The sequence below is a fragment of the Macaca mulatta genome, chromosome 6 (assembly GCF_049350105.2).
Source record: "Macaca mulatta isolate MMU2019108-1 chromosome 6, T2T-MMU8v2.0, whole genome shotgun sequence".
Lineage (NCBI taxonomy): Eukaryota > Metazoa > Chordata > Mammalia > Primates > Cercopithecidae > Macaca > Macaca mulatta.
In genome coordinates this window covers 147,802,408-147,815,059 of record NC_133411.1, presented here as the reverse complement: position 1 = coordinate 147,815,059, position 12,652 = coordinate 147,802,408, and the positions used below count along the sequence as shown (strand labels likewise).

The window sequence follows — 12,652 nt, the reverse complement described above, 5'->3', positions numbered from 1 at the left end:
GACGGGATTGGGGTGTGTTTTGGAGGCGAAGCTGGCAGGACTGAGGGGTGGAGTAGGAAAGAACCAGGGGGTCCCTCTCAGCCTTTGCTGTCCCAGGATGCAGGATCGCACACCTCCTCAGCTTCCTCTGCCAGCCCCAGTGAGCCCCACGGCTTCCTGCTACCGCAGGAAGCACCAGGTGGTCCACGGTGGCCTTGTCTTCTCCTGGGCTTCCATCTTGCCTTGTGTATCTTCCCTGTGCTTCATTCTCCCCTGGAGTTAGGGCAGGCATTCCTCCTTTCTCGACGCAGGCACACTTTGTACAGCTGCATGGGAAATCTCTGCCCCGTCCCAACCCTCCCCACCCTCTACCTCTGACCTTCAGGTAACCTGCCTGCTTGTCAGGGTTCGGGTGTTGCCTTTCCGGCTGCTGGCTGCCACTATCTTCTGCTGATGAAGCTGGGCTTCTGCACTTTACAGACAGGCTGAGTTTCTCCACTTAAGAGGTGATGGCATTGGGTCTCAGGGAGGCTGAATGCTGGCCATGGTCATTCAGCAAGTCAGTGGTGGAGCAGGAATTTGAAGCCAGCCTGTCTGCCTCCATGCTGCATTGTTAGATTACCTTTATCATGCTATTTGGGAATTAGTTAATTTTCATTCTCCTGCTAGACCCTAAGCTCCTTGAGGGCAAGACTGTATCTCCATCGTGGTTTCTCCAGCACCTGCCACCACACAGGTGTTTCTGTTGGTAGATGAATGAATGGATAGACAGACAGACTTCGGGATGGAGGAAGAGGTGGGCCCTCAGGGGTCAGCCTTGTGCCTTCGTGTCTGAAGGGCAGAGCTGGCCAGGTGTGAGCTAACTGCTCCCCATGTGTTCTGTCCCCACCCCCACCCTACCTGGCCCACGGCTGTGGTGGATGGATGGCAGATGTTCGCCGAGGAGGAGGCTGAGCTGACCCAGGAGACGTCCCCAGAGAAGCTGCAGCAGTATCGCCAGGTACACCTTCTGCCAGGCCTGCGGGAACAGGGCTGGTGCGAGATCACGGCCCACCTCCTGGCGCTGCCTGAGCATGACGCCCGCGAAAAGGTGCTACAGACACTGGGTGTCCTCCTGGCCACCTGCCGGGACCACTACCGTCAGGACCCCCAGCTCAGCAGGACACTGGCCAGCCTGCAGGTTGAATACCAGGCGCTGGCCAGCCTGGAGCTGCAGGACGGTGAGGACGAGGGCTACTTCCGGGAGCTGCTGGGCTCTGTCAACAGCTTGCTGAAGGAGCTGAGATGAGGCCCCACACCAGGACTGGACTGGGACGCTGCTAGTGAGGCTGAGGAGTGCCAGCGTGGGTGGGCTCTTCAGGCAGGAGGACATCTTGGCAGTGCTGGCTTGGCCATTAAATGGAAACCTGAAGGCCGTCCTCTGTCTGCTGTGTGTCTGTGTAGACTGGGCACAGCCCTGTGGCCAGGGGGTCAGGTGAGTAGTTGGGTGATGGGCCCTGGTGACGTGCAGGGGTCAGCCCAGGGCATCCAGGAACAGGCTCCAGGGCAGGGGCCTGGGCCCAGGAGTTGCAAGTCTCTGCTTCTTACCAAGCGGCAGCTCCGTGACCTTGGTTAGTTGCTTAATTGCTCTGAGCTTGTTTCGTCATCTGTCAGAAGAAGTGCCGTTAAAAGAGAAAAATCACGTGGAAAGCGCCACACTAGTGCTGGCATCCCCCAGCTGTGAGGCAAGGCGGGGAATCATTTCACTGCCCCTCTACCGGTGCCCATATAACAGCTTTGAGGTCGCTGACCTGGCCGGAGCCCAAGGCCTCTCTGTACACAGGGGTGCTGTGGTGGCCCAGGCAGCTCACGGGCTTGACGGCTACTGAAGTGGTGGGTGCTGGAGCAGCGGATGCCGGGGTGGGGTGCTGAGAGGTGCTGGACTCTGGAGGCCAAGGGGCCGGGCCTGACTCTGGGAGAAAGCTGGCAGTGGGAGCCCAGGAGAGCCCAGGCCTGCCTGGCCCACCTGACAGGGCAGAGGTGCCTCTCTGTGGCCTTGCCCCACTCCTGTGTCCAAGCAGAAGCAGGGCCAAGCCCAAGGAGGGGGCCTCAGAGGTGGGAGCAGCTGTGCCTGGCGAGTCCCGGCCCCCACCCAGGCTGGCGGAGTGCTGGGCTGGAGCTGGCTGCAGGTTGCCATGGCAACCCGGGTTCTGGGCTTTTCAGACTCTGATTCTGGTGTGTTTGTTTCTCAGCTTTTCCCAGTGCGCCAGAGGCTCGCTCCTGCAGGCCCAGGCAGCCCCTCCGGGCTCCAGGTGGTAAAGTCCAGAGGACCAGTTTGGGTCAGGACTCTCCTCTCCCTGGCTCTAGGCCTCGCTTGTAGAAATCTCAGTTTTACTGAGCTGAGGGCACACCGAGGCCCAGAAAAACATGGGGTCAGCAGTTGGCCTTCCCTGCAGTCCCTTTGCTTGGCCACCTGGCTCTTCTCAGCCCTTCTCCTGCTCACCTCTTGCTGCAACACGACACCTAGAAAGCTCAGAGCAGAGCCATGGCCTGCACGGAGCCCATCCCAGCAGGGCAGGCAGGAGGCAGGAGCCCAGGCTGAGGCTGGAGTAACAGCTTCCCCAGGGCGCTAGGCCTCGCAGCTCGGGCAGAGTGGGGATCAGACTTGCAGTCTGCCAGCCGTTGGGTACCTGCTGCCTTTACAGCCTTGCAGGAGCCTTCAAAGTAGATTTTACAGATGAGGAAATCATGGTTCAGAGAGGCCAAGTGATCTGCCTGTGGGGAAGTGGTGGGCTTGCGGTGCTGATGGTGCTGTGGGAGGCTTGAACAGGAGGCTGAGAAGGGGACGATGTTGAATTGACGGGTAGCAGAGGGAGGACCAGGAAAAGTGTCCGGGCATGTGTGGCCACAACAGGGCAGGCAGGGTTCAGACAGGAGGTGCCAGCCTCTGGATGAGGCCAGGGTCAAGGGGTGCTTTAGAGGTAGTGTCGCAGGCTCTGGGGTGGACTTGAGAAGGGGCAAGGTGAGGTTTGATGGGGAGAGGGGCTGCCTCAGCAGAGGCTAGAAGAGAGGAGGACTTGGGGCTGGGCTGGGGATGAATCTGTTCTGGGCTTTCAGTGTTCAGAGGCAAGCGCCAAGGCTGGGCTGTGGGAACAGTGGAGAGGCGAGAGTATGGGGCCTTGTGGGAAGGCCAGGCCGGGCGCTGGGCTGTGTCAGGACCAGGCTGGCCCTGAGGCCTCTGTGACCACCAGGGTCTGGCCCGGGGTGTGGAAAGGGTCCCTATGGGAGGAGTGCCACTAGTAGGGGCCTAACTGCAGGCCCCAGTGTCCCCTCTGCTCCCAAGTGTGCTGCCCTCAGCAACGATTCTGTAAAGCAGAGGGAGGCTTTGGGCCAGGTGCTCTTGAGGGGATTTCTGGGAGCGAGGACCGAGGAAGTGGGCACCTGGGAGGGGGCTGGCTGGGGAGGTGGGACTGCATGCGCTCTGCCCTCATACACTCAGAGCATCGGAATGGGAGTTGAGGCTGCAGTCTCTCTTCTCTTTGGCCTCATCCAGGTTCATTCTGGACTGTTAAGCAGATCCTCCAGGGAGAGGGTGGCGAGGCACCCCAGGGTCTGGGCTTGGGCTGTTTCGGGGTGGGTTCTGGCTCCACGTCCTGATTAATCACTGCCTGTTGTCTGTAGGTCAGAAAGAAACATCTTCTCTGCCTTTCCTTTGGGTGCCATCCTGGGAACTGTGGTCAAGGAGGGTGACCAGGGCTCGAAGTGAGGCAGGGAATGGCGATGGGGGAGGCTGGAGCCTGCTTTCCTGTCCTCCCTGTCTTGGGATGGGCTGAGGGCTGTGCCGGGCTGACACCCACAGGCCCTGAGTGATTACTGGGTCCCTGCTCCTGGGCTGGGCTGACCCAGGCTCTAGTGTGGGAGGATGGCAGGGAGGGTGGCGGGCCTGGGTCCTCACCCTATCCCTCAGCAGCTGTGGTGTTCTGAGTTCACCTGTCCGTTCATTCTTTCTTTCACACTGTGGCTGTTGAGCAGTTGTATGTGTCAGGCAGTTGGAGCTGAGAAGGCTGCTGAGCTGGCTGAGGCTAGGGAAGGCCTCCCAGAGCTGGTGACGGCCAGGTTGAGCCCTGCAGGCTGCGGGAGTAGCAGTCAGGGATGGGCAGTCTGGAGGGCCAGTCGGGGGCAGGCAGGGTGAGGGCTCCAGCCCTGGGAAGATACAGGAAGACCAGAGAGAGTGGCCATTTGCAACACCCACAATTTTGGGTCCTCTAGCAGCTTGTGAGCCCTGCCAAGGGCTGTGCCCTCATCCTAGCAGGCGTTCTCTGGGCTGCTGCTCATTCATTGATTTGTTCAACAAATCTGGTTGGGTACTATGAGCCAGGCACTGTTCTAGGGCAGGAAGTGGTAGGACAGGAGGGGAGAGGGCCAGACCATGACAAATGCACATGCTCCAGGGGAGGGCCAGGCAGGGAAGACAGAGCCCAGTAGGGAGGGAAGAGGGGCAGGCACTGCTGTTTCCCCTCAGTGGTGGGGAAGGCCTCTTGAGGAGGGGCCAGGCACAGGAGCGCAGCAGTGAGCCGTGGGGGTGCTTTGCAGACAAGGGGATAGCAGAGGACAGGCCGAAGCACTTCAGGAAAAGCCACGAGAACCAGGCCTGGAGCAGGCAGAGCCCGAGGGAGGAGTTGCAAGGGAGTGCCACCTGGGGAGGCCGTGGAAGGGACCTGGGTTTTTTTTAAGGTGGGGCTGTTGAGAGTTGGGTGCAGAAGAGAGATCTGATGTAACCCACCTTTTTTGTTGTTGTTTTCTTTTTTTTTTTTTTTTGGAGACAGGGTCTTGTTCTGTCACCCAGGCTAGAATGCAGTGGTGTGACCACAGCTCACTGCAGCCTTGACCTCTTAGGCTCAAGTGACCCTCCCACCTCAGCCTCCAAAGTAGCTGGGACCACAGGTGCACGCTGCCACGCCTGGCTAATTTTTTTTGTATTTTGTAGCGGTCTCCCTATGTGTTCCAGGCATGTCTTGAGCTCCTGGGCTCAAGCGATCCTGCTGCCTCAGCCCTCCAAAGTTCCGGGATTACAGGTGTGAGCCCCTGTGCCCGGCCTCACCTTTTCTTATAGTTGTGTTGAGAATAGATGACACAGGGGCCAGGAGGGGCAGGGAGCCCAGGGCAGCATGCAGGGGGCGGCTGGACAAGGATGTGGGGCAGGGTGAAGACCGAGGACTGTGAGAAGTGTGCAGAGTCCAGATGGGGCTGAGGCAGAGCTCAGGGGCTCTGCTGCTGGGATGCGGGGTGTGGGGAGAGGAGTCGAGGAGGCAGCCTCACGTGGGGATGGAGCAGATGGGTGTGGGGAGGAGCTGGCACCAGAGTGGGAGGCTCGGAGAGCAGGGGAGCGACTGGGGCTCTGAGGTGGACCCCATTTATGTTTATACGGAGATGTCAGCAGGACATCTAGGTGGGAGTGCTGACAGGCAGCAGCAGACAGCCTGGAACTGAGAGAGAGGCTGGGCTGGGGGCACTGACCAGGCCTGGGAACCTCACACAAGGAAGCCGCGGGGTTCAGAATGTGGCCAGCTGGATGTTAAACACAGCCATTATTAAAATTAAATGATGCAAGCATACAATTAAGTAACAAGAAAGCAAAGGTAATTTTTAAAAACTAGTAAAAGAAGAGCAAATTAAAACCAAAGGAAGCAGAAGGAAAGGAAATAATAAAGAGTGGAAACCAATAAAATTGAAGACAGTAAAATTAGAGAAAATCAATGAAATTAAAAGATGGTCCTTTGAAAAAGAAGACGCAAATCAGCAGCCTCATGGATGAAAAGCGGGTGTCGCTATAGGCTCTACGAGCATTAAAGTATGGTGAGTAGTGAGTATTACGAACAACTCTAAATAAATACATTGTAAAATCAATTTGACAACCTAGAAGAAATCATGGACCAATTCCTTGAGAAACACAGCCTCTCACTGTATTAGCTTTCTATTGCTGCTATGCTAACAAATTACCATGAGCTTCGTGCCTTAAAATATTCCCAGTCAATTTTCTTACAGTGCTGTAGGTTAGAAGTCTGACCCAGTTCTCATGGGGCAAAAATCCAGGTGTTGCAGGGCTGTACTCCTTTCTGGGTGGGGTCCGTCCCTTGCCTTTCCAGCTACTGGAGGCTGCCTGTGCTCCTTGGCTCCTAGACCTTCCTCTGTCTTCAAAGCCAAAAAAGCAAGTCAAGGTCTTCTCATAATGCACCATTCTGACCTCCTCTTCTGCCTCCATCATCCACTTTTAAGGACCCTGTGATTACACTGGGCCCACCTGGATGATCCAGGATAATCTTCCTGTCTGAAAATCAGCCAATTAGCAACCTCAGTTCCATCTGCAACCTGGATTCGCTTTCTGCCATGTAACATAACACATGCGCAGGCCCAGGGATTAGGAGTGGGCATCTCTGGGAGCCATTATTCTGCCTAACACAAGCTGCTAAAACCCACTCAACAACAGATAACCTGTGTAGCCCTGCATCTACTAAGGAAATGGAATTTGCAGTTTAAAACCCTTCCACAAAGAAAATTCCAGACCGATATGGTTTCACTAGCAAATTCTACCAACTAATACCAATTTTATACAATCTCCTCCAGAAAATAGAAGAAAATATTTCCAAACTCATTTCATGAGGGCAGCATTGCCCTGACACCAATACTAAACAATGATATTTCTTTTCTTTTCTTTTTTCTTTTTTTAAATTATTTATTTATTTATTTATTTTATTTATTTTTAATTTTTTTTTGAGACGGAGTCTCGCGCTGTCACCCAGGCTGGAGTGCAGTGGCCGGATCTCAGCTCACTGCAAGCTCCGCCTCCCGGGTTCACGCCATTCTCCTGCCTCAGCCTCCCGAGTAGCTGGGACTACAGGCGCCCGCCACCTCGCCCGGCTAGTTTCACCGTGTTAACCAGGATGGTCTCGATCTCCCGACCTCGTGATCCGCCCGTCTCGGCCTCCCAAAGTGCTGGGATTACAGGCTTGAGCCACCGCGCCCGGCCTTTTTTCTTTATTTTTTTTTTGAGACGGAGTCTTGCTCTGTTGCTCGGGTTGGAGTGCAGTGGTGCAATCTCAGCTCACTGCAACCTCCACCTCCTGGGTTCAAGTGATTCTCCTGCCTCAGCCTCCCAAGTAGGTGGGGTTACAGGCACCTGCCACCATGCCTGGCTAATTTTTTGTATTTTTAGTAGAGATGGAGTTTCACCATGTTGGCCAGGCTGGTCTCGAACTCCTGACCTTGTGATCTGCCTGCCTTGGCCTCCCAAAGTGCTGGGATTACAGGCATGAGCCACCGCGCCCGGCCTGACAATGCTATTTCAAGAAAAATATCCTACAGGCCAATATCCCTTGTAATCAACAAGATTAGGGAGATAATGGCGACAGGAGATCCTGTAGGCTGTGGTAAAGACTTTAGATTTTTCTGAAGTCTCTACAAAAATCCTCAACAAAATATTGGCAAATTAAACTCAACAATATATAAAAGGATAATGTAACCAAATGGAGTTTACCCTGGGAATGCAAGGCTAGTTCAGTCAGTTCACCGTATTAACAGACTAAAGAAGAAAAGGCCACACCATCATCTCAACAGATGTAGACAAATACTAAGTACCCATAATAAAAACTGTCAGCAAATTGGAACAGAAGGGAATTTCCTTAACCTCATGAACAGAAACCACATAAAAACCTACATCTAACATCAAACTGAAGGATGAAAGGTTGAATTCCTTCCCCCTCAGATTGTAAAACAGGCAAGAATGCCTACTCTCCTGACTCCTTTTCAACATTGTACTAAAAGTTCTGGGTGCTGCCTTAAGGCAAGAAAATGAAACAGCATACACATTGGAAACGAAGAAATAAAACTGTCCCTATTCACAGATGACATGATTGTCAATGTAGAAAATCCCATGGCATCTGTAAAAACAATTTCACAGAACTAGCTAATGACTTTAGCAAGGTCATAGGATACAAGGTCAGTGTATACAAATCAACTGAAAAGTGAAATATGTGCAGGATTTTATGCTGAAAATTATGAAATACTGATGAAGTAAATCACAGAAGATCTAAGTAAGTGGACGGATCTACTAAGTTCATTAATGGGTTGGAAGACTCAACGTTGTTAATGATGTTGGTCCTCACTAAATTGATCTCTAGATTCAATGGAATCCCAGCAGGAATTGTTTAGGTATCAGGAGTCTTATTTGAAAACTTATATGGAAATGCAAAGGAACAAGAATAAGAATAGCTAAAACAATTTTGAAAAACAAGAACCAAGTTGGAGGGCTAACACTTGCTGATTTTAAGATATAAACCTATAATAACACAGTGTGGTATTGGCCAGACCCACACAGATATAGTTAATTGATTTCTGACAAACATGCAAAGGCAGTTCAGTGGAGAAAAGATTGTCTTTTCAATAAAGGGTACTGCTGTCATTGGACAGCTTTTTTTTTTTTTTTTTTTTTTTTGAGTCTCGCTGTGCCACCCAGGCTAGAGTGCAGTGGTGCAATCTTGGCTCACTGCAACCTCTGCCTCCCAGGCTCAAGTAATCCTCCTGTCTCAGCCTCCCAAGTAGCTGGGACTACAGACATCAAATCTTTTTGCTTAATTTTTTGATGGGTTGACTGTTTTCTTACTAATGAATTTTGAGGGTTCTGTTCATTTTCTGGATACAAGTCCTTTGTCAGATATGTGATTTACAAATATGTTCTCCGTGTTTGTAAGTTTTTATTCTTTTAACAATTTCTTTCACAGAGGTTTTTTACTTTGATGAAGTCCAATTTATCAATTTTTAAATTTTATGAATGGTGACTTTGATGTCTCTAAGAACTCTGCCTAACTCCAAAGTCACAAAGATTTCTCTTTTGTCGTCTTATAAGAGTTTTATACTTTTACATTTAGGTCTCCGATTTTGAGTTAAATTTTGTATAAGATGTGAGGTACTGTAAATTGGTCAAGGCTCATTATAAAAAATATGGATGTTGAGGTCGGGCGTGGTGGCTTACGCCTGTAATCCCAACATTGTGGGAGACCAAGGTGGGTGGATCACCTGAGGTCAGGAGTTCCAGACCAGCCTGGCTAACATGACAAAAACCTGTTTCTACTAAAAATACAAAATAAATAAATAAATAAATAAATAAGCCGGGCGTGGCGGCGGGTACCTGTAATCCTAGCTACTTGGGAGGCTGAGGCAGGAGAATCACTGAACCTGGGAGGCGGAGGTTGCAGTATGCTGAGATCGCGCCATTGCACTCCAGCCTGGGCAACAGAGTGAGCAAGTATCAGTGTTCATGTGAAAACCTGTGTGTCAATGCTTCTATAAACTTTATTTGTAAAAAATAAAAAACTGGAAACAACTCAAATGTCTCTTATCTGGGGGATGGATAAACAAACTGTGCTGCGCCCTTACAACAGAATACGACTGCAGTAAGGAGTGAGCCACCGAGGCACACAGCAGTCTGCGTGCACTTTGAAGCCGCGCTGATTGAAATGCACTGCGCCATATGCAGCCAGACCCAAAAGACCACGTACTGTATTACTCCACTTAGGTACATTCTGGAAAAGGGAAAATGATAGGGAAGGGTGTTGCCAGGACTTAGGATTGGGGAATGTTTTGATGATACTGGGATAGCACAGGGGAATCCTGGGGGAAGGGTGGTGGAACTGTTCCATCTTCCTTGGTGGTTTGACTGCGTTTGTCAAAACTCATGGAATTACACACCAGAAAGAGCAGATTTCACTATGTGTAAATTTTCACCTAAGTTATTATAACAGCTCATCCTTTTGTAATGACATTTTACCACAATCGGTCCTATCGTCTGGGTGGTAGAAGGACACATCACGGCATGCTCCTGGGCTTCCCTCCAACTTCGCGTTTTAGCACTGCCAGCCCATGGCTCGAAATCTGATGTGGTGGGAGCATTTACCCATGGAAATTGGGAAACGCTACAGATCAAAGGTGAATTTGTTCTGTTGATTGTGGAGACTTAAAGTGATAAAGAAAATGTTAATAATGCCAATTAAATGTAAATGTGTCTTATCTATAGCAGTTACATCGTCAGTAGCACAAAAAAAATGGAAGAAATTGTCAAAGTATTTAACAACTATTATCTGACTCAGCAAAGAAATCACTCACTGACAAAGTGAAAGTCCAACATAGGTTTTTGTTATTTCACTTTCATTTATTCCTTAAGGTAAACACAAATATCAAGCAGCATTCTTGTCGGAACTAGTCTCATTTATCAGTTACAGCCATAGGTTGGCTGTGGATGCAAGAGTCTGGCAAAAATCAATGAAAGCCTTCTGTGGGAATCAGTTGGCTGGCTGGGCTTCCCAGTTAGAGTCCTGTACGTCTCCTTTTGTGAACGGTGTGCTGCAATTCCTTTATAGCGGTCCAGTGTGTTCTAAATGCACAAACGTGCGTCTGTTCGCATCCGCCCCGGCCTGGCCCTGGAGAGCCGGTGGCTCAACATTGACCAGCAAGCCCCTGCTGGGCGTCACTGAACATGGAGGAACCAGATGGGAGCACTGGAGCAACTCAACGTCAGGGGCCATGAGGAGAAGGAACTGGTAAAGGAGATGAGGGACACGCATTGGTTAAGGGCAGGGAACCGTGGGAATCTAGAGAAGGTGTGACAGGAAGGGAGTGGACACTGGCATCACTGTTACTCAGAGGGCTCAGGAGGGATGGCCCAAAGCTGGGGGCCCTCGAGGAAGTGCGTCTCGAAGCCAGGTGGTGGAGCCGGCCACTTGCTGCCATGTGACTTCACCTCCCCAAGTCACTTCCTCAGCTGTGCAACTGGAGGTGCAGCAATGGCCCTGACACCTTCGGTTGCACAGACGAAATGGGGTGACGAGGGTAAAGGCTAGACACAGGCTCTGAAGTGCCCAGCACATGGCAGCTCCTTCTCTCTTGCTTCCGTGGGGAGGTGGCCTTGTCCTGGGAGAAGGGTGGAAGAGGTTGGGGCTGGAAGCTGTGAGGATGAAGGCTGCAGAGTGAACTGTGTTCTTTGAAGGTGTTGCACAGGAGCCACGGGAACCCCTGCAGGACGCTGAGCAGGCAGGGACCCAGAACAGAGCCATCCTGGGAGAGGCGTGGGTGCCGCTAGCCACAGGAGAGCAGGAGCTGTGTGCTGAATGCAGGGAGTAGGGAGCAGGTCTGAGGGGCCACCAAGGCACGGTGACAGGCTTGGGAGGCACAGTGGGGTGGAGGGATCTGGGACTCGGCTTTGGTCCTTGGCTCTGCTCCCCCAACCTTCCTCTGGAGAGGCATCAACAGGACTGCTGAGAGCAGGGGCCCATCCTGGATGAGAAATCTCCGGATGCAGAGGGGAGGCAGTCCCCTTTGCAGATGGCACAGGGGCAGGAGTGAGCACACCGGAGGCTGCAGGAGGCCCCAGAGGCCCCGCACGCACGCAGAGGCAGGTCCCCTCCTGCTTGGCCCAGTTCTGTCGTGGTCTGTGAGGTGAGAGGAGGGGTCAGGACTTCGGGACAGGGTCTCTGCACCTCAGACTTGGCTCTCCAGGCCCCTAGCACCTTCTCATTTGCCAGCGTTTTCCAACACTTTGACGGGTTGGTTTAAATCAATAATGGTCCTCATTGGTCAACTACTGTCTATCAAGCACATGCCAGGCCCTGTGCCTCTGAGGAGGATGAGCAGAGCCAACACTGGCTGTTTCCCAAAGGTCAGTCCAGTGAGGGCTGCTTTCTCATTGTGGCACAAGGCAAGACTTTAAGAGATACATAAACGGATGGTCTTTTTTTGTTTTGCTTTTTAAGAGAGACAAGGTTTTGCCATGTTGCCCAGGCAGGTCCCGAACTCCTGGGCTCAAGCGATCCTCCCACCTCAGCCTTCCCAAGTGCTGGGTCTACAGGCATGAGCCACCACACTTGGCCTGTCGGAGTCCTTTTTGGTAAGGTGACTTGATGAGACAGGAAGGAAATGCTAAAACCAGCACAGGGTGTCCTAGGGGCAAGTGCATTCCAGGCCAGGAACCATAGGCGTGAAGGCTGAGGCAGGATGTGCTCGGCATGTTCAAGAACTTCAGGGACACCAGGGACAGATGCAGGATGGCAGAGAATGGTGAGAGAAGAGGCCAGAGCCAGCAAGAGGCCTTTAAGACTCTGGCTTTTACCGAGGGACATGGAAGCCGCTGGAAGGTCTGAGGTCGGAATGACCTGAGCTAACCTGTCTTAAGGGGCTACTTGGCTGTGGCAGACACTGGCAGGGAGGCTGGCTGTGGCCCCCACCGCCGGGCACTGGCAACCTCGTCCTTTCCTTCCACAGTGGACCAGCCTTGGTCTGTGTGTCCTGCAGAATACAGACGTGATGGGGAATCACTCTCCATATTAGGTTTTAAGGGAACACCGTGGCTTCCATCTGGCCGCCACTCGCAGATCACTGCTCTGGGGAAGCCAGCTACCACCAAGCTGTGAGCTGCCTGTGGAACGCGCCGTGCGGCGTGGAACTGAGGCCTTCTGTCAATAGCCACGCAAGTGAGCCTGGAAGCAAATCCTCGCCACGTCAAGCCCTCAGAGACGGCAGCCTTAGCTGGCATCTTGGCCACTTCATGAGACCCCAAGTCAGAACCATCCAGCTGAGCTGCTCCCAGATTCTTGACCTTCAGGAGCCATGCGAGGTCGCTTTAGCTGCAACTTGCTACACAGCAGTA

At 52.3% G+C, this 12,652-nt stretch overlaps 1 protein-coding gene across 6 annotated transcripts in view; it reads left to right on the top strand.

Moving 5' to 3' along the window:
• Positions 1-1,394, top strand: part of SIL1 (SIL1 nucleotide exchange factor) — a 241,414-nt gene extending 240,020 nt beyond the window's left edge. For all 6 annotated transcript variants that reach the window (XM_015140990.3, XM_077937084.1, XM_001114098.5 and 3 more), the window contains one exon: positions 911-1,394. In XM_015140990.3, coding sequence (XP_014996476.2) covers positions 911-1,267 — 357 coding nt within the window. In that variant the 3' untranslated portion in view covers positions 1,268-1,394. The remainder of the gene's footprint in view (positions 1-910) is intronic.
• The last annotated feature ends 11,258 nt before the right edge of the window (positions 1,395-12,652 follow it).